This window comes from Salmo salar, chromosome 03, assembly GCF_965601325.2.
Source record: "Salmo salar chromosome 03, fSalSal1, whole genome shotgun sequence".
Taxonomy (NCBI): Eukaryota; Metazoa; Chordata; class Actinopteri; order Salmoniformes; family Salmonidae; genus Salmo; species Salmo salar.
Window position 1 is genome coordinate 45,069,643 of NC_138293.1, and position 24,780 is coordinate 45,094,422.

General features: G+C 44.0%; 1 protein-coding gene across 1 annotated transcript in view; it reads left to right on the plus strand.

Moving 5' to 3' along the window:
* The window catches only part of LOC106600477 (supervillin), a 53,816-nt gene extending 33,883 nt beyond the window's left edge, over window positions 1-19,933 (plus strand). The window contains exons 20-43 of the mRNA XM_082973098.1: window positions 667-811; window positions 2,288-2,344; window positions 4,134-4,211; window positions 5,166-5,319; window positions 7,065-7,157; window positions 7,432-7,518; window positions 7,855-8,032; window positions 8,319-8,491; window positions 8,590-8,745; window positions 9,782-9,918; window positions 10,842-10,989; window positions 11,241-11,386; window positions 12,188-12,363; window positions 12,713-12,860; window positions 13,145-13,341; window positions 13,563-13,797; window positions 14,065-14,170; window positions 14,545-14,752; window positions 14,904-15,037; window positions 15,251-15,406; window positions 15,691-15,834; window positions 16,140-16,261; window positions 16,452-16,607; window positions 18,545-19,933. Of these exons, the coding sequence (XP_082829224.1) occupies window positions 667-811; window positions 2,288-2,344; window positions 4,134-4,211; window positions 5,166-5,319; window positions 7,065-7,157; window positions 7,432-7,518; window positions 7,855-8,032; window positions 8,319-8,491; window positions 8,590-8,745; window positions 9,782-9,918; window positions 10,842-10,989; window positions 11,241-11,386; window positions 12,188-12,363; window positions 12,713-12,860; window positions 13,145-13,341; window positions 13,563-13,797; window positions 14,065-14,170; window positions 14,545-14,752; window positions 14,904-15,037; window positions 15,251-15,406; window positions 15,691-15,834; window positions 16,140-16,261; window positions 16,452-16,607; window positions 18,545-18,631 (3,421 nt within the window). The 3' untranslated portion in view covers window positions 18,632-19,933. The remainder of the gene's footprint in view (window positions 1-666; window positions 812-2,287; window positions 2,345-4,133; window positions 4,212-5,165; window positions 5,320-7,064; window positions 7,158-7,431; window positions 7,519-7,854; window positions 8,033-8,318; window positions 8,492-8,589; window positions 8,746-9,781; window positions 9,919-10,841; window positions 10,990-11,240; window positions 11,387-12,187; window positions 12,364-12,712; window positions 12,861-13,144; window positions 13,342-13,562; window positions 13,798-14,064; window positions 14,171-14,544; window positions 14,753-14,903; window positions 15,038-15,250; window positions 15,407-15,690; window positions 15,835-16,139; window positions 16,262-16,451; window positions 16,608-18,544) is intronic.
* The last annotated feature ends 4,847 nt before the right edge of the window (window positions 19,934-24,780 follow it).

Sequence of the window (24,780 nt, forward strand, 5' to 3'; positions counted from 1 at the left end):
AGTGCACTACTTTCATAAGGCTCTTGTGAAAAGTAGGGCACTATATAGGGAATAGGCTTCCATTTGGGGCACCCTCAGAGTCCCTCTGTGTCCTTGTGGGATCTAAGTTTCTGCCTCTCTTTGAGGTGAAAGTGATTTATTTCTGGCCACTGTGCATTTTCCCTCTTTGTTCCTGGAGAGAGGAGAAGTAGGAGACGGAGAGCAGGCTGCGGTCTGTAGACATCCTTAGGTTGTGTCCCAGTGTCCCAAATGGCACCCGTGTCCCTATATATTGCACTACTTATGACCTGACTGCATCCCAAATCCCACTCTGCCACCCCCCTACCCCCAAAAACGTAGTGAACTATAAAGGGAATAGGGTGCCATTTGGGATGTAGCCTTAGAGATTAAAAGCTGTTTCAGTAGATTTAGCTACTGTTCTACAGTACTGCTCTCATTTTGGCCCTGTCAGACTGTTAGTAGCTCGGTTTCCATGCAACTGGCGACAGATTTTCATGCGAATATTCTAAAATCCGCAAAAAGAAAATATGCGCATTTTTCCACCAGCGGTATGTTTCCACCAAACGGACTTGTTGTGTATAAAAGTCAGTGCATGATGATGTAGTTCATGCAAAATGTACTTTTTAGCTTAAGATTTCATGTACCTATGTGTCCTGTCTCTGTCAGGCTGGCCCTGCTGAAGAAGAGTGGTGAAGAGGACTGGAGGAACAGGATCAATAAGAAGCAGGTAGTGGTAAAGGTGGCTGTGACTGAGAGACACTCCACAGTACAAGGACAGGGATGGGAGGCAGAGCAGACCTACAAGAAGAAGGTGAGACTACACACAGCTGGACCTCCAAATTGAATCTGGAAAGAGAAGCCCCATTGTGGGCTCAAAGAGATACAAACAAACAAACACACTCTGTGGAGATGCACTATAACTACAACAGTAAAACAAGCAGCATCCCCACACCTCACAAAATGTCTATTGAGATCATATGATAATGAATGAAATGTGTTTCAACAACCCAGAATTTGTCATACTGAACCATCATTACTCAACCCGTTACCCATACAGTACTAAATGATTACAGTAAGGTGGATTTAGATGCATTCACACAAACCGTTCGTGTGCTCATTGTTTTTGTTATACTTTAAGTTAAAGATGCACTCTCAAACTTTTTGTTAACGAAAGTGATGCTCACCTTCCAAAAGTGGGCCCTGTTTTTGTGCACTACGTCATCCGTTTCGTGACATGCTACACATTTGTTGTGCTTACAATCTTTATGTAGTCTCATTAGGGCACTCTTCCTGGTTGCCATTTTAAAGGGGCCTCTCGTGGTCTTTATGTGAGGGTGCCTTTCATTTCCCCCCTTGCCATTCATCAGCCCCATCTGCTCCCGTGTGAGATCAGCTCAGCTTAGTGGGCTGGTGCCCCCTTGTGTCCCAATTGGCACCCTATTCCCTATTGTGCCCTTCTTTTGACCATAGTTTGACCACAGCCCTATGGGCCTTGATCAAAAGACGAATATAGGGAATAGGGTGCTATATGGGACCAGTGCCTGGGGCCAACACAGCCCTGCATGGAACATATGGGCCAGTCTCCCTGTGGAATTAGCAATCTGGGGCCTTTGGAGAAATCTATTTTCTACTTTACACTGGGACAAGAGCAAGTCAAAATTGCTCACTCTGATTGAAGATTCAGTTTCACTTAAACTAGTGCTAATGCCACCAATATGTAATTTGACAATATGGTTACAGAATGGCATGTGATTATATGTATTGTTTAATGTACCGTCTTTTTACTGTACAGTATTACGGTGAATTAATGAATTAGTCTACTCTATGCCACTTCACAAAAATTCTGGTTTAACTGAGCATATTCAGTTCAGATTATATCTAAAACAGAGACACTGACTTCTTGGAATAATTTAATCGCCCCTCCTTTCTGTTAATGATGCACCCCATTGTGCTGTAATCTGGGTCAAATCCTGTCTGTTTGTGTACTTAATACTTCATGTTAAATCCTCCCGTTGATCACACTTCTTCTAAGCCTCATGTTACAGTAGCAACAGTAATGGGTTGGGGCTAGGGTTGTAATTGAAAGATTTTGGGCACTGGCCAGTTGGGCTAGTAGACCACAATTTCTACTAGCCAAGGTGACATTATACTAGCCAAGATTCCAAAATATATGTCACGCGATATTTGATAAGACAACATTTCTGTCTTGTCTGGCACATTTTCTACTAGGCTAGCCTAGCACTAGCCTTCTCCCTTTGAACGTGTTCTGTGTTTCCCCTGTCTTCAGGAGGAAGGGATGGTTATTGATGAGTTCGCTGCTGTCACTGTGTCTGACCAGCTGTGGGTAAGGCCTGACGACGGTGCTATGCCCCAGTGCCAACGGTGGTCCATTGAGCTCTGTGTGTGGCCTGCTGCTTCTTTCAGTCTCTTCTGTTCTGTTGTTCACTGCTGTTCAGTGTTGCTGTGTTCTGATGAGGGTTCCAAAATATTTTGAACTTTCCCCAAATTCCCAGGTTTTCCAGAAATCCCGGCTGAAGAATTCCCCGATTTTCCTACTTATTCCCTCCTTGGAAAACCTGGACATTTTGGGCAAATTACCAGAAATTTGCTACTCTAGTTGTTCAGTGTTGCTTTTCACTGCTCTTCAGTGCTGCTGTGGTCTAATCCTATCCTACCTCTGATGGTTTGTGGCTGTGTTATGGGATGCTGGTGATGGACTTGACTGCTTCTTTTTCTAAGCTTTCGATTGAACTTCTTGCACTTTTGCTTGGTTTGAAGTCAATATAGCTAGCTACGCTATAGTGTTCAGAGATAAGATGCGATGTGTTTGTGGCTACGTTGCTGCCAGTCACTGCTTGTTCTCCGCCTCTAAATGTTTGCTTTTTGAACTGCACATTGCATAGTAGTGATGGAGAGAGACTTGATTCAACAAAATAAATGAAGATTTATTACATACAGTGGTTCTTCCTTTAAACATTTTGAGCTTATGCCGCAACCGTTTGTGGTAGATGGTGGCAGATTGTGGTAAATTGCGGCATTCTGGCAACAATGGCTGACACTTAAATGACGTGCCATAGAATTCTGCGGCACCCCGCAAGCTGTGCTGCAGTACGCCGCAACTTTTAAAGGAAGAACCACTGTAAGTAAGTAGTGACAGAACAATTGGCCTCTCTTCATGACTGTATCACAGATTGTCACTGAGACAGTCACTGGCTTGTCTAGACCAGGGTTTCCCTTATTCGGTTCTGGGGTCCCGCCTGTGTGCACGTTTAGTTTTTTGCCCTAGCACCCCACAGCTGATTCAAATAATCAAAGCATGATGATGAGTGGGTTATTTGTATCAGCTGTGTGATGGGTATTGGGTACAGCAGCTGCAATGTGCATTGCCAGTTACCGATTAATTCGTATTCAAGCACCTCTGTATATGTTCATGATTAAACACTTGCACGCCAGTGGTGGCTGGTGGGACTTTCAATCGGAGGACGGGCTCACAGTAATGGATGGAATGGAATATATGCAATGGTATCAAACACATCAAAGACATTGTTTCCATGAGTTGGATACTGTTCCATTTTTTTCCATTCCAGCCATTGCTATGAGCCGTCCTCCCCTCACCAGACTCGACTGTTGCATGTCTTTGCATTTCATGTGAAGTGTATGGATGTGAGGGCTCAGGTGATGGTGCTCTGGAGATGTTGTCTCTGTTTAAAGGGGAAAATACACTGTGAAGCAGATAAACGTTTGACTGGGGAACGCCGGCTCAGTCTGCTTCAGCCATGGAAACATCATCATGATTTCAGACTTGATTTATCCAAAATAATCTCTGTGAGTTGTCCCTCAGTGGCTCTCAGTATCTCGCTCTGGGTCTCTTTGTCACAATTATCATTTCTGGTTTGGTATGGTCTCTCTCCTTTGCATCCTTTCTCCAGTAGCGTTGGGGCGGTATCCAGATTTTCATACCTTCAAAATACCCCGGTATACGGTATGATCATATACCTGGCTGCCCAACCCTATTCTCTAGCATCCCTCTGTATATGTCTGCCTGATTGTAACTTTCTTCCCTATCCCTCTCTATTTCCTCCCTCCACATCTCTTCTCCTCTTATCCACGTATCCAATCACCTCTGTCCTTAGGAGCCTGTCTTTTCATCCACATATTTTCCTCCAATCTCCCTTGGCCATAAGTGCCAAGTTATTGACCTTCATAGTCAGGTAAGAACACGCACCGGACCTGCCATGTTTCACTGTTCTGCCTGTACTGGAAGCTTGGGCTGTGTCTGAAATTGCACCCCATTCCTTATATAGTGCACTACTTTTGACCAGGGCACATAGGGCTCTGGTCACCTATCCCGAATTTAGGGAACTACTTTTGACCAGAATCCTATGGGGCCTGTTCAAAAGTAGGCCATTATATAGGGATTAGGGTGTCATTTAAGACTCAGCCAGTGGTCTTCCATTATCCCTTCATGCATGTCATTGAAAGGTTAGGTGATTATGCATGTGTCTTTTCCCTGTCCACTAAAATCTAATTTAGTTACGTTAATGAGTATGCACAAAATATGAACCCCTCCCCCTATTGCTACTTACTTACTGTACTCTGCCTCTTTGTCTTGTGTGTATGAGTAGTATTACACTTCTATGGGATTGTCCTACAAAGACAAAGCTACAGTACTGTGTTGCTGTCATTTCCAAGGTTTTGTCCTCATATAATCAGAGCAATATAATTGTGGCTGGTGTCACTTTAAGTCAGAGGATGGACTCATTGTAATGGCTGGAACGGAATTGTTGGAACGGCATGGTTTTTACGTGTTTGATACAATTCCAGCCTAATGGCTATGAGTCATCCTCCGTTCACCAGCCACTACTGATTTCCACTTTTTTTGTTTCTCTCATATTATCAGTGATACAGTGACCTTCAGTGGTGTAGTGGAGGGTAAACACTGTTTACGCACCTTTTTTATTTTGCGTGAGCATTTATCCACCTTTTGCTGAAAAAATGCATTTAAAGTATAGGGAGCGTTACTTTAGTCACAGCGAACGGTGATCAACGTTTACCCACCTATTTATTAACCAATACATCACTGGTGACCTTACTGTACAGCATTTAACCCTATGTGAAACCCTGTACTAACCAGTAGGTAACAGTGTGTAACTGTGTGTGTTCAGAGGATGGGAGAGGAGATGGAGAACCAGGCTCAGATGTCCATAGAGGAGAGGAAGCAGATGATCTCAACACGGGAGGAGTCCTGGGTGTCTAAAGGCAAGGGGGTGGCCAACGACTCCACCCAGTACACTGTGGCTGCACGCATGGTCAAGAAAGGTTAGTTCACACGGGCTGCACGCATGGTCAAGAAAGGTTAGTACACCGTGGCTGCACGCATGGTCAAGAAAGGTTAGTACACTGTGGCTGCACACATGGTCAAGAAAGGTTAGTTCACAGGGGCTGCACGCATGGTCAAGAAAGGTTAGTACACCGTGGCTGCACGCATGGTCAAGAAAGGTTAGTTCACAGGGGCTGCACGCATGGTCAAGAAAGGTTAGTACACTGTGGCTGCACGCATGGTCAAGAAAGGTTAGGGTTAGGGTTTTTTCTCGTTTTTCAAGTGAAGGTCGAAGATATGCGAGCACACTTGTTCGTTTTGCCTAGCTGTCACGGTTATGTGGACAGACAGTCCAAGGCGCAGCATGCTCTGAGTTCCACATATTTTATTTAGTGAAACTTACAAAACAAAAGGAAAAAAACAACTAACCGTAACATCAGCGGTGCTACATGCACTAACTCAAAACAAGATCCCACAAAACACAGTGGGGAAATGGCTGCCTAAATATGATCCCCAATCAGAGACAACTATAAACAGCTGCCTCTGATTGGGAACCATACCAGGCCAACATAGAAATAAAACACCTAGATAGAAACACCCCCCCTAGTCACACCCCGACCTAACCAAAATTGAGAATAAAAAGGCTCTCTATGGTCAGGGCGTGACACTAGCGGAATTCGGCTAGGCGCCAGCCAAACCAAAGTATGTGCAAGTCCACTGAGGCTACCCAACTCCCCAACGACATACAACAATAAGTAATAATAATATCAAAACACAATTTATTTCACAAGGGGAATTAATAGGCAGGATGGCAGCTATATAACCACCATACATGACAAACAACATATGAGATGATCACAACAACTATACACCAATAGATCTTAAACGAGATGTTTTCTTTTAGAAATCCAAATCTCTATTTTTGATGTAAATGGCATGTTCTAGAAGGGTTCAGACACCTTTTTTCACCTTTCTTATTCTCATTGTGCAGTATGGGGCCACTGAAAAAACATGATCAAAGGCTCCAAAAACATTACGTTTAGAAATGGCAAATCTCTCAGTATAGTGATGCAGATCTTTAAATGTTGTACACATGAAATTGTGCCATTCCTAACTTTATCCGCAAGGTTATATTCATTTTTGTTGAAACTCGAGCGATACCTCTCTGTCCATTCTACAGGCAACTGCCAAAATAAAGGAAAACTTGAGAAAATGAGGGATACAAAGAATATTGAAAGTAAGTGCTCCCACACAGGAAGTTCCAGACATTTGTACAATATATGCCAAGGCGCATTGAAGCTATTCTGGTGGCTCGTGGTGGTCCAAAGCCCTATTAAGACACTTTATGTTGGTGTTTCCTTTATTTTGGCAGTTACCTGTAGCAGCAGGCTACACAGAGAATGGAACAGCTGGATAGGGGAAACGGCTCGAGTCGCACAAAAGTAGTGAATATAACGTTGCGGATAAAGTTCAGAATGACACAGTTTCATTTGTACAACATCTAAAGACCTGCATCACTATGCTGAGATCTTTGCTGTTTCTAAAAGGACGTATAGGGTGTTTTTTCGTGTTTTTTCAGGTTCCCCATATTGCACAACAAGGATGAGAAAGTGATTCGCTGTTTGGGGTAAGTTTATAAAAACAAGTGAAATCACAAGAAAGGTTTCTGGACCCTAGAGGATAGTATGATTTTCTTTCCTCTCAGAGTGTGTGTGTGTGTGTGTGTGTGTGGTTGTGTTTGCAGGTCTGGCAGCCTCCTCCTCAGCCATCAGCCCCATCCTGTCTCCTGTTTCCACCAAACTCAAGAGCAACGTGCCTGTCATCAAACCGCAGGAGGGTCAGTCATACACTTAATGAAAGATGCAATGTAGGATTGCAGAATTCCAATTACTTTCCCCCAATTATTCTGAAATCCTGGTTGGAGGATACATGGATTTCCTGCTTATTCCCTCCTGGTTCAAGGAATCTTCCAACCGAGATTTGGAGAACGTTACCAGAATTGTTTAACCTTAATCACAATTCTATGAAAACATACAATCACAACATGACCATACTATATCTGTCAGGATTATTTGTAACTCTGTTGTCTGGTCTGGTGTTTTATCCACCAGAAATCGAAGCCAGACCAGAGATGAACTTGGAGTCGGATAAAAAGCTGGATAAATTGGAGACATTTTTGGGACGTCTGAACAGTAAAGGTTGGTGCTAATAGTTTTTCAGTTGCCTCTACCCACGCCATCAAATGCTTTTCAGTGGCGTAGCTAGCTAAAGATGTTTCAAGAGTGTTGTGAGACAGAAGATCAAATATCGAATACCAGTGTGGGCTTGTGAGGAAGGAAGCTATTCTGTTAATCAAGCATCGTGAAGTCTGTTACAGTCGTCATTTACAGTAGTGATTGGACCTTTACTGTGTTTCTATCAGTGGCAGGTCTTCAGGAGACCACCCTAACAGTGACAGAGAGGGAGCAGATGGGCTCCTGCCGTATGGGCTGCTCTGGCTTGGACAAGGCTTACTTTACTGTGTTTCCCCCTAGTGGCAGGTCTTCAGGAGACCACTCTGACTGTGACAGAGAAGGCTGTGAAGGAGGTGATGAGGATGGATGATGAGATCTTCTCCAAGTTCTACCGTCACGTGGCTGACTTCCCACGCATGCCCAGCAGGATCGAGATCGACGAGGACTTTGATGCCATCTTCGGCACTCAGGCGCCCAAGTAAGCAATGATTTACCAAATAATGATGTCTTTGCTCCCGGGTTGCAACATCCTGTTAACTTTCCCCAACATCTTCCAGAAATCCTGGTTCTAATATTCCTGGAATCAGGAGGAATTCTGGAGTTACAGGATTTCTGCAAGCCTACTTTGGTCGGAGCAGACATGTGGCATTGGGTGTAGCTCCATTGCATGGAGTTTCACTACATCTACATGTCCTCTCTGCCCCTCTTCCTGTCCCTTTCTCCCTCGCCCCCTCTCTTCCTGCCCTCTGTCCCTCCCTATGCAGGTTGACCTCAGCCATTGCGCAGCACAAACGAGCAGTGAGACCATCTAGGAACGTCCAGGCGTCTAAGAACCCTCTGAAGATGCTGGCGGCCAGGGAGGACATCAGACACGAGTACACTGAGCAGAGACTCAACATCGGCCTCATAGAGAGCAAGAGGATCAAGGATGAGAAGAGTGAGTGTGTGTGTGTGCAAGTCAGAGTGAGTGTGTGTGTGCCTGTGTGTCACACATAGTGTCTAGCACTCACACGCTCCCTGTCCTGTGAGTTTTAGTGAATAAGACTTCGGAGTACTCGGATGCGGCCCTGGCTGGACTGGCCAGTAAGGAGAACTTCAGCAACGTAAGTCTGAGGAGCGTCAACATCTCAGAGCAGATGTCCAACAACAGCGCTGTGCCCTACAAGAACGTCATGCTGATGCAGGTCAAAGGTGAGATGCCTACTGCATTACTGAGCTTTATTGCACATTGTTTCAAAATGTAGATACAGTACCTCCCTGTTTCTGTCAGTTTTCTTCCATTTCATACCTAATGAATATGACCTAGATGTGTCTTTAGTATCTTTCCCATTCATTTTGGGATTGAGGCATATCGCTTGATCCACAGTACAGATAGCATTGGATATATTCTCATCGCACCCACTTTTAAGGTCTTAAAACATCTGACAGACTGGTTTTGAGGTGAGCTGTATCAATTCAAGACCAGCATTTATTTTGACATTGACCAATGTCATAGGAAACAGGACAGAGAATATTCCACAGCCAGGTTGTTCCTGAATGAGGACAGGTGAGGACAGGTAAAGAGAACAAATGAAGTTATTTCTGGAGAACTCTGCGTCATTCAAGTAGGATGTTGCACCCAAACGGCACCCTATTCCCTTCATAGTTCAGTTCTTTTTACCACGGCCCATATGGCTCTGGTCAAAAGTAGTGCACTTCTAGGAAATAGGATGCCATTTGAGATGCACCCTGAATTTCTTTCTCTGATTATCCATCAGAGTCTGGTATGCAGGCAGGGTCCTGTGGTCCTGTGTTGTCTGCTAACCTGTGTTGTCTGCTAACCTGTGTGTGTGTGTGTGTGTGTGTGTTCAACCTGCTAGAGAGCACAAGATATTAGGGCCAGTCTTGCAAAGGGGAAAGATAAGGAGGAAATAGATTTGTAAAGAGAGGGTCATGTTGGGATAGTTAAAACATGTGGTTGACACACACACACACACTCACACCAAATCAAGAATGTGATTTCCTGTGCAGATGTGACCGTGTCCACCTTCTAGACTAAAATAATCAAGCCCAGAATAGCAGAGTTGCTCGGATCATGACAGAGAATGAATTGTATCCTGAGCCTCAGGTTGCGTTCAAAATGTCACCCTATTCCCAGAGCCCTATGGGCCCGTATTCCCTTGAAGCTTTTGTCAGGGAATAGGGTGCCATTTCAGACACAATCTCACCCTCTCGCTTATCTACCCAGGCCGCCGTCACGTCCAGACCAGACTAGTGGAGCCCAGAGCCTCCACCCTGAACAGTGGCGACTGCTTCCTCCTGGTTACTCCTCAACACTGCTTTGTTTGGATGGGAGAGTTCGCTAACGTCATCGAGAAAGCCAAAGTGAGTCCCTGTTTCCTGACTGTGCGTGTGTGTGTGTGTGTGTGTGGGCATGACTGTTTGAGATGGGCGAGAAAGGCAAAGTGAGTCCTCGTCTCTCCAACTGTGTCAGTGTGAAAAACAACTTCCAGGATTAAGGAAATGTCTTGTGTGTTAATCCCAGTCCTCTAGGGTTGGGTTAGCTATAATTTGTGATTTAAAAGCTTGGGGGTTATTTTAGGGTGCAGGCAAATGTTTAATAAGGCCTTTTGGATGGGCTTTTATGTACTTTAATGTCTCCCACACAGGCAACAGCTGGTGATGTGTTGTCGTGTTTTTCTGTTGAAGTAGACGTATGTTCTGTGATATCCTATTGGCCCTGGTCAAAAGTAGTGCACTTTATAGGAAATAGGGTCGCCTTTGGGATTCAGCCACAGACACACCGTTCATTTGTGCTGTTCTCTCATTGTAGAAGAGAGAGCTGTCCCATCTGTTCCTACAGCAGCTCCCATTCCCCATGGAATGTGTCCTGTTTGTGTATAGTACACCATTTCAGACACACAGTGACTTTAGCTTGATTCCCCTAGGCTACATAGTTTTTTTCAACCCTGATATTTATTTTACCGGCTACAGTATTTTTAACTGGTATCAACTTGGGTATCATTAGGCAGACATCGAATTACAGTGCGCCCACAGTTAGAGCATGGAGACCCTTGATCTCTCAAGATGAACAATGCCTCATCATTATAACATAAAATACTACTGGTAGGACAAAACTAGCAGGCTCTGACATTGGCCTTTGCAAGTAAATCTAATGCTGACCTAAGCCCCTTTCAGGGCTGACAGTATTGGTATTGTACTGTATGTATGGTATGGACATGTACAGTGTATGTATTTCCGTTAGTGAAATGTTCTCTGTTGTTGTGTGTATCTCTCTCGTACTGTAGGCTTCTGAGCTGGCATTGTTCATCCAGACTAAGAAGGATCTGGGCTGCAGAGCGAGCCAGATCCAGACCATCGAAGAGGGGGTCAACCCCCAGAGCCCTGCGGCCACAGAGTTCTGGAAGATCCTGAGAGGAGAGCAAACCTACCAGTGTAAGCAACAGCATCAGAGGCCATGGCTGTGTCACAATTCTCCACCTCCAAAAATGTGTACTTGCACACTTTGTTTGAAAAGCATTGGTGGAGTCGCTGGATGGAGGGAGTTTCCACCATTTGTTAAGTCGTGACGGGAAGTGTGGAGAAAGAGTGGAGAATTGGGACTAAGTTCATTGAAAAGATTTAGCTACGCGTCATCAGAAGCCTTTATCTTGATATCTAATATGTTTGTGTGTGTCCTCGTACAGCTGCCGGGCCACCAGAGGAGGATGAGCTGTTTGAGAGTGCCATAGTGGAGACGAACTGTATCTTCCGTCTGCTGGATGACAAGCTGGTTCCTGATGATGACCAGTGGGGGAAGGTTCCTCACAGCAATCTACTGGAGTCCAAAGAGGTACGTGATTGGACTGATCAAGTAAGGCATGTGATATATCAGAAATTATGTAATAGAATGACTGTCAACTGAAAATATTGTCATATAATTCTAATATAGTTTATATGGGTTTGATACACTTTTTCTGTATAAATAGCCTCTAAAATATATGTAAACAGACATGTTTTAATTTTAGTTTCCTTGGAAAGCTGTGAGTGCCCTTGTATGATACAATATCAGTACTTGTTGCATTTACGACTTGTCTAAGTCCCGTCATCAGCTGATTTCAGCCAGTGTGTGGCTGTGGATTGACTGCATTGTTTTCATCAATGGAATCCTTCCTCTAAAACTTCCTGGCTAGCTAGAATCAAACATAAATTATTCAACTTCATTATTTTATACAATATCTTATCACAGCACTGGCAAACCATGGTTGACCAACTCCCTGACCAAAATGGCTGACCTTTATCCCATCATAAGAAGCTTAATATCCATGCTAGTATTCTAATTCCTAAATCTATGGTCCTAACCATGGAGATCGTATTAAATTAATTCCCAATTCTATGGTCCTAACTCTCTAAATATATGGCTCTGGTTTCCGTATGTTGGACGTAGTTTGATACCGTTCCATTAATTCCATTCCAGCCATTACAATGAGCCCGTCCTCCTATAGCTCCTCCCACCAGCCTCCTCTGCTATCAATGAACTTCATATTATTGCAGCCAAATGTTTACTGGAATGGCCATCATTGTGCCCTAGCTGTTGCTCTGTGCCCATTCTGATGCCACACTGGCACACTGTTGTTTTTGTGCCCCCCTGCAGGTGTTGGTGTTTGACTTTGGCAGTGAGGTGTATGTGTGGCATGGTAAGGAGGTGACTCTGGCCCAGAGGAAAGTAGCCTTCCAGCTGGCTAAACACCTGTGGAATGGAACCTTTGACTACACCTGCTGCGATATCAACCCTCTGGACCCTGGAGGATGCAATACACTCATACCCAGGCAGGCAACCAACACACACACACACACACACACACACACACACACAGACACACACACACAGACACACAGACACACATAGGCATGCTCTCTCTCTCTCTCACACACACACACACACACACACACACACACACACACACACACACACACACACACACACACACACACACACACACACACACACACACACACACACACACACACACACACACACACACACACTCGCTCCACCACTTACTCAACTCAAATCATCACCTCAGGGACTGTTTGTCCTGGATTGTTTTGTGTATAGGCCTTGTGCTAAAGCCTGTGCTCTCACTCTCTTGTTCTGTGCGTGTGTGTGTGTCTACAGGAAGGGCCAGGGCCGTCCTGACTGGGCCATATTCGGCAGGCTGACAGAGCACAATGAGACTACCCTGTTCAAAGAGAAGTTCCTGGACTGGGCAGACACTAAGAAACCACAACCGAAGAACACCAATGAGCAAGTCAGTGAGCAGAAGGTATGTCCTCCTGACTCTCTCCTTCTCTCTCTCATTCCTGATCTTTCTCTTTCTCGCTCCCTTTGTCTCTCTTTCTCTCTCTCTTTTGCTCTCTGTCTACCCTTCTTTCTCTTTGCCTTCTCTCTTTCTCTATCTCTCTCTCTCTCTATCCCTTTCATACTTCTTTCGCTATCTGTTTTCATAAGACCCCATGACCCAAGAGTTTTCTGAATTACACTCTCTCTCTCTCTCTCTCTCTCTACACCCCTCCCCCCTCTTTATCTCCCTCTCCCTTTCTCTCTCAGGAGACGCCGGGGCGGGAGTGCAGGCCGTATGATGCAGCATTGATGCTGCCTGTACTCCAGACAGCAGTCAGCACTGTGCTGGATGGGATGAACGTGGGCCGAGGCCACGGCTCTATAGAAGGAGAGGACAGGATGAGGACTCTAGAGATCAGCACGGTGTCGGTGGATGTCTGGCACATCCTGGAGTTTGACTACAGGTCCGTTTCCCCCAAAAATGAATGAATTTGATTTGACATATTTTAAATTACGTATAGAACTACCTCAGCCATTAGAGTACAACAATACATACATTAAAATGATCTAGGATTAAAAGCACAATCAAGTCTACCACAATTTCCATTGTGGTCTTTACTATTTAAAGTGCAACGCACGGTGGAAAAATGCTATATAAATCAAATCGATATTCTTCTTATTCCAGCCGGCTACCCAAGCAGAGTATAGGCCAGTTCCATGAGGGAGACGCGTATGTTGTGAAGTGGAAGTACATGGTGAGCGCAGCAGTTGGGAGGAGGCAGAACCCAGAGCTGAGGAGTGCGGGCCCTGGCAAAGAAAAGTGCTGCTACTTCTTCTGGCAGGGACGGAACTCCACCGTGAGCGAGAAAGGAACGTCAGCACTGATGACAGTGGAGCTGGATGAGGAGAGAGGGGCACAGGTACTGTCAACCTGTAAATACTAAGGCTGCATCTCAAATGGCACCCTATTCCCTATATACTGCACGCCTTTTAAACTAAGCCCCCATACCAGACCAGAGAGCACTAAATAGAAAATACACTTTTGTAGTGCACTATATAGGGAAAAGGGTGTCATTTTGGATGGAGCCTAAATCCATGCATACATGTATCTACTGTCACTGATCTGAGAGCAGCCCTAGATGCATATGACCTGGGTGAGCGTTGTCCCTCTGTCTCTCCCCCAACAGGTCCAGGTACAGCAGGGGAAGGAGCTCCCTTGTTTCCTCCAGTGTTTCAACGGGGGGATGATCATACACTGTGGGAAGAGAGAGGAGGAAGAGGAGAACACACAGAGTAGGGATCTCTTCTGGTTAGCAGTATGATGTCATAGCCCTCAGAACAGTTGCTTAAGCAGTTAGATGCAGCTCTACTGTATTATTAGCAGCGCTGTTTGTGTGAATAGAGTTACAAAATTCCAGTAACTTTCCCCAAATTCCCAGGTTTCCCAGAAATCCTGGTTGGAAAGTTACAGGAATTGTGCAACCATATTTGTGAATGTGTGCCATGTTAGAGGGGCTTCTGACTGTGTACCTGTGTGTCTGCGATCAGGAGCAGTAGTACTAGTGTATGTATCATACTGACCGTGCGTGTCCGTCTGTTACCAGCTGATTAGTGTCTGTACTGTGTGAGAAGGGAGGTCTCCTGACTGTTATTCTAATGTATTCCAGCTGAGTGGCGTCTGTACTGCGTGCGAGGGGATGTCCCAGTAGAGGGCCACCTCCTGGAGGTAGTGTGTCACTGCAGCAGCCTGCGCTCCAGGAGCTCCATGATCCTCCTGAATGTTAACAAGGCCCTCATTTACCTGTGGCACGGCTGCAAGGCCCAGCAACGCACACGCCTGGTGGGCCTCACCGCCGCACAGAGGATCAAAGAACAGTAAGCCTCCGTCTCAAATGGCACCATATTGCCAAAATAGTGCACTACTTTTGACAAGGGCCCATAGGGCACTACATGGGGAATAGGGTAGAATTTGGGGGACAACCTGTATATTGTATGTGGAGGATATGAACCATGTGTTGTCTGTTAGATGTCCGTTGGAGGCGGGGCTCCATAGCAGCAGTAAGGTGACCATCACCGAGTGTGACGAGGGATCAGAGCCCACTGGATTCTGGGATGCGGTCGGTAGGAAAGACAGGAAGGCCTACGACTGTATGTTGCAAGGTACAGTATAGTACTATTACACACACACACACACACACACACACACACACACACACACACACACACACACACACACACACACACACACACACACACACACACACACACACACACACACACACACACACACACACACAATTGCAGTGAAATGACTCATTCACAAGAGCACTCCAGTTATTCATCATACTTCTGACTATAATTCATTTGTTTCAGATCCGGGTAAATTTAACTTCACCCCTCGGCTGTTCCAGCTGAGCAGTTCTTCAGGGGAGTTTGTAGCCACAGAGTTCTACCACCCCTCCAGAGTTCCGGACCTGGTCAGCTCTCTGCCCTTCCTTCAGGAGGATCTGTACCAAGCCTCCCAGCCTGGTGAGTCCTACAATACAATACAGTACCATACCATACCATACAGTACAGCACAACACATTGCAATGCAGTGCAACACAACACAAATACTGTATATCAGCCTTGGAAGGTGATTAGGTCTGTTTAAGGTTGATTTACTTGCAATCAGAGCCTGTTTGTTTGATTGTTCCCCAGTAGTACCGTGAAGTTAGGTCCACATTCATCTTGAGGAATCAACCGTCCCTCTGCTCTCACTGTGGCCTTACTATTGGAAATAGCTGATCTAAAATGACTTTCTCTTCCTGTAGCGTTGTTCCTGGTGGATAACTTCCATGAGGTGTACCTGTGGCAGGGCTGGTGGCCCCAGGACAGCGAGAGCCCCGGCTCCGCCAGGATACGATGGGACATGGACAGGAAGTGCGCCATGGAAACGGTGCTGCGGTACTGCAAAGGTAGAATGTGATAATGTCATCTGTTTGACATCAGTGTGATATTACACTTTAAATATGATGTAATCTCTGGTGTTTATCTTTCAGGACCATTTAGTTTCATTGTACTGTTAACGTGCAAAGCTTTTCACTAAGGGCAAGTCTCTCTAGTTAGGATTTGTTACTGAAGTGTGTCCCAAATTGCATCCCATTCCATAAATAGTGCCCTAGTTTTGATGTCCTCAGGGCTATTGTCAAAAGTAGTACACTATATAGGGAATAGGGCGCCATTAGGGCTGCATCCTAAATGGGTTGACTTCCTCCTACAGAGAAGAATGAGAAGAAGCCTCAGAAGTCGTATCTGATTCATGCTGGTCTGGAGCCTCTCACATTTACCAACATGTTTCCCAGCTGGGAGCACAGAGAGGACATCGCAGAGATCACTGAGAGGGTGGGTTATACACCACACGCACTGATCTGACAGCCCCCTTGTACATTACACACACACACACACACACACACACACACACACACACACACACACACACACACACACACACACACCACACACACACACACGTGTGCAGTGCTCTTATGTCCTTTTTCTTGGGACCATAACAGTGTGTGTGTGTGTGAGTCAGGAGGCGGAGGTGTGTAACCAGATCATCTTGGTGGAGGATGTGCTGGCCAGGCTGTGTCAGAACACATATCCCCTGGCTGAGCTGCTGGCACGCCCCCTACCTGGGGGCGTCGACCCCCTCAGCCTGGAGATCTATCTATCAGACCAGGACTTTGAAGTGAGTTTAAGTTCAATGTTTTTATTTATCTAACGGCAAACCCTCTCTGAAATAGTTGATATTAACAGATTAAAGGAGTCCAGTTGCAGTTTGTATTAAATACACAATGTTGTGAGACCACCCCTCTCACCATTCAGCACCAACACACCCTGTGAGAAAAGTAAACCTTGATTTAAGACTGAATGGGCTGGTTTCCCAGACAAAGGTTAGGCCTAGTCCCAGACTAAAAAGCTAATCTTAATTGAGAAAGCTTTTTAGTCCAGGACTAGGCTAAATCTTTGTCTGGGAAATCATTCTACATGTTGTTTTGTTGAAATCAATGCATTGTAGTCATGTTCATATCTGATGCATGCAGTATGTCCATGTTAAACATAAACCACAGTGTGTGTGCGTTCGTGTGAGGTGTGTGTGATCCCCTCTGTGTGTGATGGATGAAAAGGTCAAAGGGATTTCCACAGATAAGAAGCTCAACACAAAAGCAGAACATGTGAGAAGCAGCACCTTGCTTCCTGACTGCGGCTTGGAATAAGAGCTGTATCTGTCACACTGTGTCCTGTACATGTACTGATAGTGTCAGCATGTGCATCCCAAATAGCACCCTATTCCTTTACAGTGCACTACTTTTGACATGAGCCCTGGCCAAAAGTAGTGCACCATATAGGGAATAGGATGCCATTGGCGATGGAGAGACAGACTGGCCCAGTCAGGTCACCCTCCATTTCACACATTACCTCAATCTGGGTGCACTCCTCTTCTCTCCCACCATTCAACAAGAGAGAGGCCCTCTCCATTTGTGTTTATCTCTATTTACAGAATTCAACACACACACATACACGCACACACACTGGAGGAGGACAGAGTGGTTCCAGTGTCGGAGCTCACTCTGTGTACTCAGGAAATGAGTTCTCGCTCTCCTTCGGCGTCAACTCCCTCCTCAAATAGTGTGACCATGGTTACAATGAGGACAGAGGGCCCGGAGAGATGCTTGGTCTTTGGTCTGTAGCATGCCAATGGCAGAGATAGCAGGGGCTGTATATATCAAGCATTTCAGAGTGGTGATCTAGGATCAGTTTAGCCTTTTAGATCACAATGAATAAGATTACATGGACAGAGATCCTAGATCGGCACTCCTACTCTGAGATGGTTGATACCTACTGATGTAATTTGTGATTATCTTACCGTCATTACTTTCAGCTCCCTGTTAATGTCTAGGCTAACTTCTCCCCTCACCTTTCAGGCTGGGTTCTAGGGGATTCAGGTAAGATTAGTTATTTATGACGCAGACTATGATAAATGAGCACTGGTGATTTTACTTGTCTTCAAGCACACAGCATCTTCACTCACTGTAATAACCTCTGACCATGCTTGTTCACTCTTCTTTTCCCTCTTCCTCTGGGCTGTCCTGCTTGCCTTCTCCACCTGCACCCCTCCACTCCACCTGTCTTTTCTTTCTTTCTCCACAGCAAGGTGGAGCACAGTGGATCACTTCACGTCTTTGTAGCATGGGCTCAGGCGGTTTACTACAGTATTGGAAAAAAGGGTTCCAAAAGGGTTCTTCGGTTGTCCCCGTGTTGTCCCCAGGTGGAACTCTTTTGGATTCCATGTAGATCCCTCTGTGGAAAGGGTTTTGCATGGAACCCAAAAGGGATCTAGCTGGAACTAAAAAGGGTTTTCCTGTGGGGACAGCCGAAGAACCCTTTTAGTAACTTCTAATAGATCCTTTTTTTTAAAGAGTGTACTTCTGTGTAAAATGTATTTGACTTTGAACTTTGCTGAGACCAGAGCATGATAATCAATGATGGTTCATTATTTGACATGACTTTGTTTTGAATTCAGCCAATGTGACTATATATTGACCACCCCTGGTGACATATTGAGTCTCTTCCTCTCTCACTCTGGCAGTGTAATAATTGGAGCTGTTTCTTTCCCCCATGCAGAAAGCATTGGACATGAAGAGAGAGGAGTACGAAGGATTACCAGGGTGGAAGCAAGTGAACTTAAAGAAAGCTAAAGGACTGTTTTAGTGTAAAGTTAAGCTGATGATGATTGTGGAGAGAAATTCAATTCAGCAACTCTTGGACGACAGTGGAAGTTGATAAAAATGCTGCTTTATTGTTAAAACCAACGTGTTTTGGCTCCTAGCCTTCATCAGGTTGGTTGTGGAGAGAGAGGACACAGAGACTGTTGACATGATGGAGGCCACCAAGCTGTCCCCCTCAGCACTTCCTTCCCAGCGGTGTGACTGAACCCCAGTAGTGGCTGGTGGTACTTTAAAATCAGTGGATGGGCTCATAATTTCAGTTGAATGGAATCATTGGAAAGGTATCAAACTCATGGTTTCCAAGCGTTTGATACAATTCCATCCACTCCATTCCAGTCATTATTATGAGATATCCACCCCTCACCAGTTTCCTCTGCTGAACACACTCTCAGGGGCAGCTTCTCTGAGTGGGTCACAGGGGGAAAAAAGGAAAGGAGGCTGGGGTAGAGGATCTGCTGAGGTGTGCTAGCATCATGTAGCATATTGTTTTTACCTTTCAGTTATGTAACTATGTAGGAAAATGAAAATTCTGCTAAGCACATTGTATGCGAGTGGCTTTATCAGGTACTGTACAAAGCAGGACCTGCACTCTCTCTCTTTCTCTCTCTGCTTCATACTGTACTACAAGTCTCCACTTATTATGACACCGCTCATGCCATATGAAGTGAAGAGGAAATTCAGCAACTCTTCGAGGACAGTGGAAGTTGATAAAAAGGCTTGTTTAATGTTAAAATAAACCAACACGTTTAAATTGGTCGGTAGCCTTCATCAGGGTTTAACAGATAGAAGAACAATGAAAGAGGGCAGAGTTTCATGTCATGGACATATGAATAACATACACACTGATGTGGTCTCTGGGTGTGATGTTTTAACTGTTGTGTGTGTGTTTGTGAAGTATTTAGAAGAATTTGTATTTATGTAAAAAAAAAAAAAATCTGGTAGAAGGACAATGTATTCAACTTAAAAGTACTGTGTAATATCTGTCAGTAGGAGTGTTTTTTTTGTTCTTGTCAAAAGGTGTAAACATGCCAAGTATGTACCGTTCTCAGATATGGTACCTGCCTGGGGCTGTCATAATGACATCTAACCTTTACAGGTACCTGAGAAATGACAAACGGTTGTATTTTTAAAGGCATGGAATTCTTTGTGAAAAAAACCTTGATGAATGTTGAATGTATAGTGCCTTGCTTTTGTGTACAGTTTATATACAGAAATTCTAGTCTGCATTTCGAAGACTTTCTTTGTGATAAAATAAATAGTAAATAAACAACAATGAAAATCCAAATACATGTTAGTTTGTATTAATTTGAGTGAATCTCAATTGTATTTTCTTGAATACTCACATTCTCCCTCCTCGTCACTTTTTCAAAATCACATTGGAGTAGAAGATCTGTGGTTCCTCCCCTCTGACCTTATCCTCCAATGTGTTTTGAGAAAGAGACGAAGAGAGAACGCAAGGAATCTAGGGGAGATTCTCAATTGGAAAACAGTCTGTCCTCTCCTCGACTCTTCCGTCGTCCTCTCCTCTGTGACCCGTAAACCGATGTGGTAGGTGAGAGTGTCAATTCCTTAGTAGGTGAACCGGAGAGTATGCTTCCCTCCTCTATTACCTAGTTCAGCAGAGGATGCACAAAATAATCCTACCAGGACCTAGCGCGGATGTGTTGTACAATCCACCACATCCCCTTTGAATCAGCTGTTGTTTTTTCTCAGAAGACAAAAGCATGCACGCATTTAAAAAAAATAAAATCTATAAAATGTCTCGTACAACTAGCTAACACATTACACATTTATTTTGCGATTCCAACCCTGTAAACATAATTTGCCTGGTGACATGCAAGAGTCTCATTTTATTTAATTCCACGTTCCTTGTGCTCACCGCCTCTGGAGCAAAACCAACTGAGATTCTCCCTAGGAAATACAATTGAGATTCACTCTAAAACTTGCTTGACTTTGTAGCGGTTTGTCTTATGCCCAGCAGATGGTGCTCTTTGTCCTCAGAATGTTCAGGCCAAACATCCCTTAAAGTCCCATGCAGTCTTTATTTTTAAATGATCACTGTATGTCTAATAAATCCCTGTGTGTTTATTTTATGAAAATAACTACACATATATTTTGAATCATTTATTTCCCTGAGCCTCCTTTTGCCTCCTGATCGTGTGGGCGTGTTGATAGAAATTGAAATATATTTACATACACAGCCCTGATTGGCGAATAAGATCGTCTACTCTAGTCTAGAGCCTACCCTGCTTACTCCTTCAAAGTAGGAGGATACATGTGCAAATAAAAGATGAGTGGTTAGAATAATCAGACCAGATTGTGATGTCAAGCTATGGGCCAAAAACTCGAACATACCTGAACTTCCAGGTGTTTTTATTTTTTTCATCTCTTACACTAAAAGGCCATTATCATCACTTTCACAATTTCAGAGTGTTATTCCATCCTCTAGTGTGGAAATATATATATATTTTTTACATGAAAATCACGTTTTGACTGCACTGGCCTTTTAAGTTCTGAACCGTTTCCAGTTCTGTGTGTCATGTATACATTTGCCAAACATATTAAGATTGTACGAGAGATATTGTTATTTTCTTAGTGACTGCTGTGTAGTAGTATGGAGAACTAGTTGTTGTGAATTGTACAAGTGTTAATTCATTATCTACCTAGCAACTAATATGCTGTGTTTATGTTGGTTAATTGTTGGGAGAGAGCAGGAAGTAGTTGAGTTGGTGCATGGCTGTAGACCAAGCTAACAATTAACGTTCCCACAACTTTAGTGATCGTTCCCTTAAGAGTCTTTAACTAACGTTTTCATAGGAATGTTCCTGTGATGTGCAAGGAATGTGGTTTAGGAAAATATTCCATCAACATCCCACCAAATGTACACATTACATGATTGCCATGTTCTAGACACGTTTAATGGGAACTTTGAAAAAATGTGTCCCAAAAAAGAATACTATTACACCAGTGGAGGCTGCTGGGGGAAGACAGCTCATAATAATAGCCAGTACTAAGCAAGTGGAATGGCATCAAACACATGGGAACACAGTGCTTTTAAGATAGTGTTTTCAATTTACATATTTTACATATGATTACATTGTGAATGTTCAATTAATCAGGAATTATTATTCAACATTCCTCACCTGGGATTTGAACTCACAACCTCTTGGTTCACAGTACTCCGATCTTCCTGCTATGCCATCAGTTAATCTGACTATTCACTCATCATTGATTTTATGTACAGATTTCAGCAATTTAAGAGCTTCCTGTACAGTTATCTAATGTTGGTGGGGCATATTAACCGGTTTTAATGATACTATTCAATCACTATGATCAATCCAATATTTTTTGAGTGTACTTTTAACAGAGCTGAGATTTACTTTAAAGTCCATTCACCCTGTTGCTGACACCTATCAAGTTGTTTTAGATTGTTACAGGCTTTATTTTTTTCAATTATATTTTAAGGTTGACATTAACACTTTGGGCGCTACTAATGTACTAAAGTACTAATGTGAAAGCAATCCTGAGAAGTTACACCTGTACTGAGGTTTGTCTTTTTCTACAGTGCCAAAAGATAAGGATTGGCAGAAAACTGGTTTTTCGTATCCGCAAGTGGCTTGTGTTTTTCCTTTGCCCAAATAAGAGTGTTAACCAGTTTCTCTTAACCATCATGTGTGCTGCCACTCGTTTCCCTGAGGCCATTGCACTGAGGAGAATCACAGTTCCCAGTATTCTTAAGGCCCTGGTGAAATTATTTTCAATGTTTGAACATCTGTGAGTAGTGCAATCTGACCAAGTTTTGAATTTCAGCAATTGTTGCTAAAGTTGGGCATTACCCGTTGCCTCTAGTGCCTACCACCAAGGGTCTATGTTGAGAGCTTACTGCTTCGAGTTTTATAAAGATTGGGATGAAGGGGTTCCTCTTTTGATGTTTGCAGCGCAGGAGGTTGTTCAGGAATCTCTCGGGTTTTGTCCGAATTAGCTTGTGTTTGGACATCATGTTAGAGGTCATTTGAACTTGCTGAGAAAGAGGTTGTTGCAGGGCGACACTTTAAACACCAAAACAAATATTTTGGAGCATGTTAGCACTTTTCGATACAGATTGCACCGCGCCTGTGAGTTTGCCAGTAAGAATCTGGAGAAAGCGCAAACAAAAATGTGTGGCACAATCGATAAACCCGAAGCCGCACTTTTGATGTGGGTGACCAAGTCCTGGTTTTGTTGCCCATTCTGGGGTCACCATTGCAAGCTCGCTTTTCAAGCCTTTACCCCATAGTGAAAAAAATGTGTCATCTAGATTACACCGGAGCTCAAGAAACCTGGCTGTGTCATGTCAACATGTTGAAACCATACTTCACCTGCTAGCGAAGAAGTCAGTGGAAACCGGTGGTGATGTTCTGCCTGTAGCCACTGCTGTCACCATTGACTATAGTCCTCCTCAAGAAAGCAAAGAAAGCCCAATACTCCCTGTGCCTGTGGGACGGCAGAGTAACTCAGAGATTCTAGAAAGCCTTTATGTATTTTTGGCACACTTACCTCCAGAAAAAGGAAACATTTCTGCTTTTAGAATATCAGGTTTTTTTCTCAGATGTGCCAACTCAGACAAATGTACTAGAGCATGACATTGACATTGTGGACTCTGCCCCAATCAAACATGCCTATTGAGTGAACCCTGAAAACCCAAAGAAACTCTGTTGTGAGGTGGAGTTCATGCTTGAGCACAGCATTGCACAACATGGCAAATGTCAGTGGAGTTCACCCTGTATATTAGTACCGAAGGCGGATGGGTCTCTGCGGTTTGTTTCCGATTTTCAGAAACTCAATGCCGTTACTAAGTCGGATTCGTACCCTTTACCAAGGGTCGACAATTGTGTAGACCGCTTTGGCGCTGCTATGTACGTTAGCAAGTTCGATCTACTGAAGGGATATTGGCAGATCCCTCTAACTGAGCACGCCAATGTGTTGCCTGCTTTTGTAACTCCTGACTATAATCTGTTTCCGTTCAGGTTACAAAATGCTAAGATCCTTTTGGTCTCTGCACTGGTGCTAGCTGCTCCGGATTTCCGTCATCCATAACAATGTTGAGCACTCTGTGGGATACTTTTCAAAGATATTGGCCTCAAAACCCCTACTCGACTATTGAGAAGGAGACTTGCTTTGGTGCTGGCTCTTCAGCACTCTACTCCTCTGGTGGTCTATACCGATCATAACCCTCTTGTTTTCCTGCAAAAGACGAGTTCCACGAATCACCGACTCCTTTGCTGGAGTCTAATTTTGTAGGAGTTTCCCCTTGAAATCAGACATGTCCGTGGTAAGGACAACTTGGTTACTGATTGTCGTTCAATGGTGGGCAGTCAAGCCTTTGTGTAGCATTTAGCCTGTGTGTAGCCCTGGCACAAATTTTGTTTTGACTGCAAGTTTTGCTCTATTCGAGATGAGTTTTGTTTTGGATGGGCTCGTTCCAAGAGGATGAGAGTTATGGAAACATACTTAATTTTACCCGTTTCTCAAAACGTCAGTTTTAGGCAGCAATTGAAAGAAATCTATATACAAAAAAGGGGGAAAAATAAGAAAAAGATTGTAAAAATTATCATTTTACAAGGATACATAATATATACATTATATAAAAAAGTTGCCCTTCTGCCAGGTATTTAATTGTTGACAGCCAGTAGACACCATGTTTATATTGGAGAAGGCGATGCATTAGTTGATTATGTTGGGATATGGAAGTTGTTTACTGTTGGTTGTGAGCAAACTTGTTGAACACAAATATGGAATATATTTGTTTTAAGGGGGAAGGTGTTACAGGCTTTGGTTTTTCCATTTATATTTTGAGGTTGCATGTTGGGCACACTGATTTGGTGTCACCTCGTTAGTCAGTATATGTTACACCTGTGCTGGCTTGTCATCTCGTTAGTCAGAAGGTGTTTCATCTGTGCTGTTACAGGTCATATTTAAGAGTGGCTGGCCCAGTGCTCCATTTAGCTTGAGAGGTGTGGAGGGTTAACACCTTTTAGATTTCTGAAAAATAATCCTTTATCTGATCTTCCCTGTTTTTGTTTTGCTCCACTTTTTGGTTTGCTTCCTGTCTTTAAGTTTGATGTGGGATTTTCTGTTTGCCTCTTCTTGGGC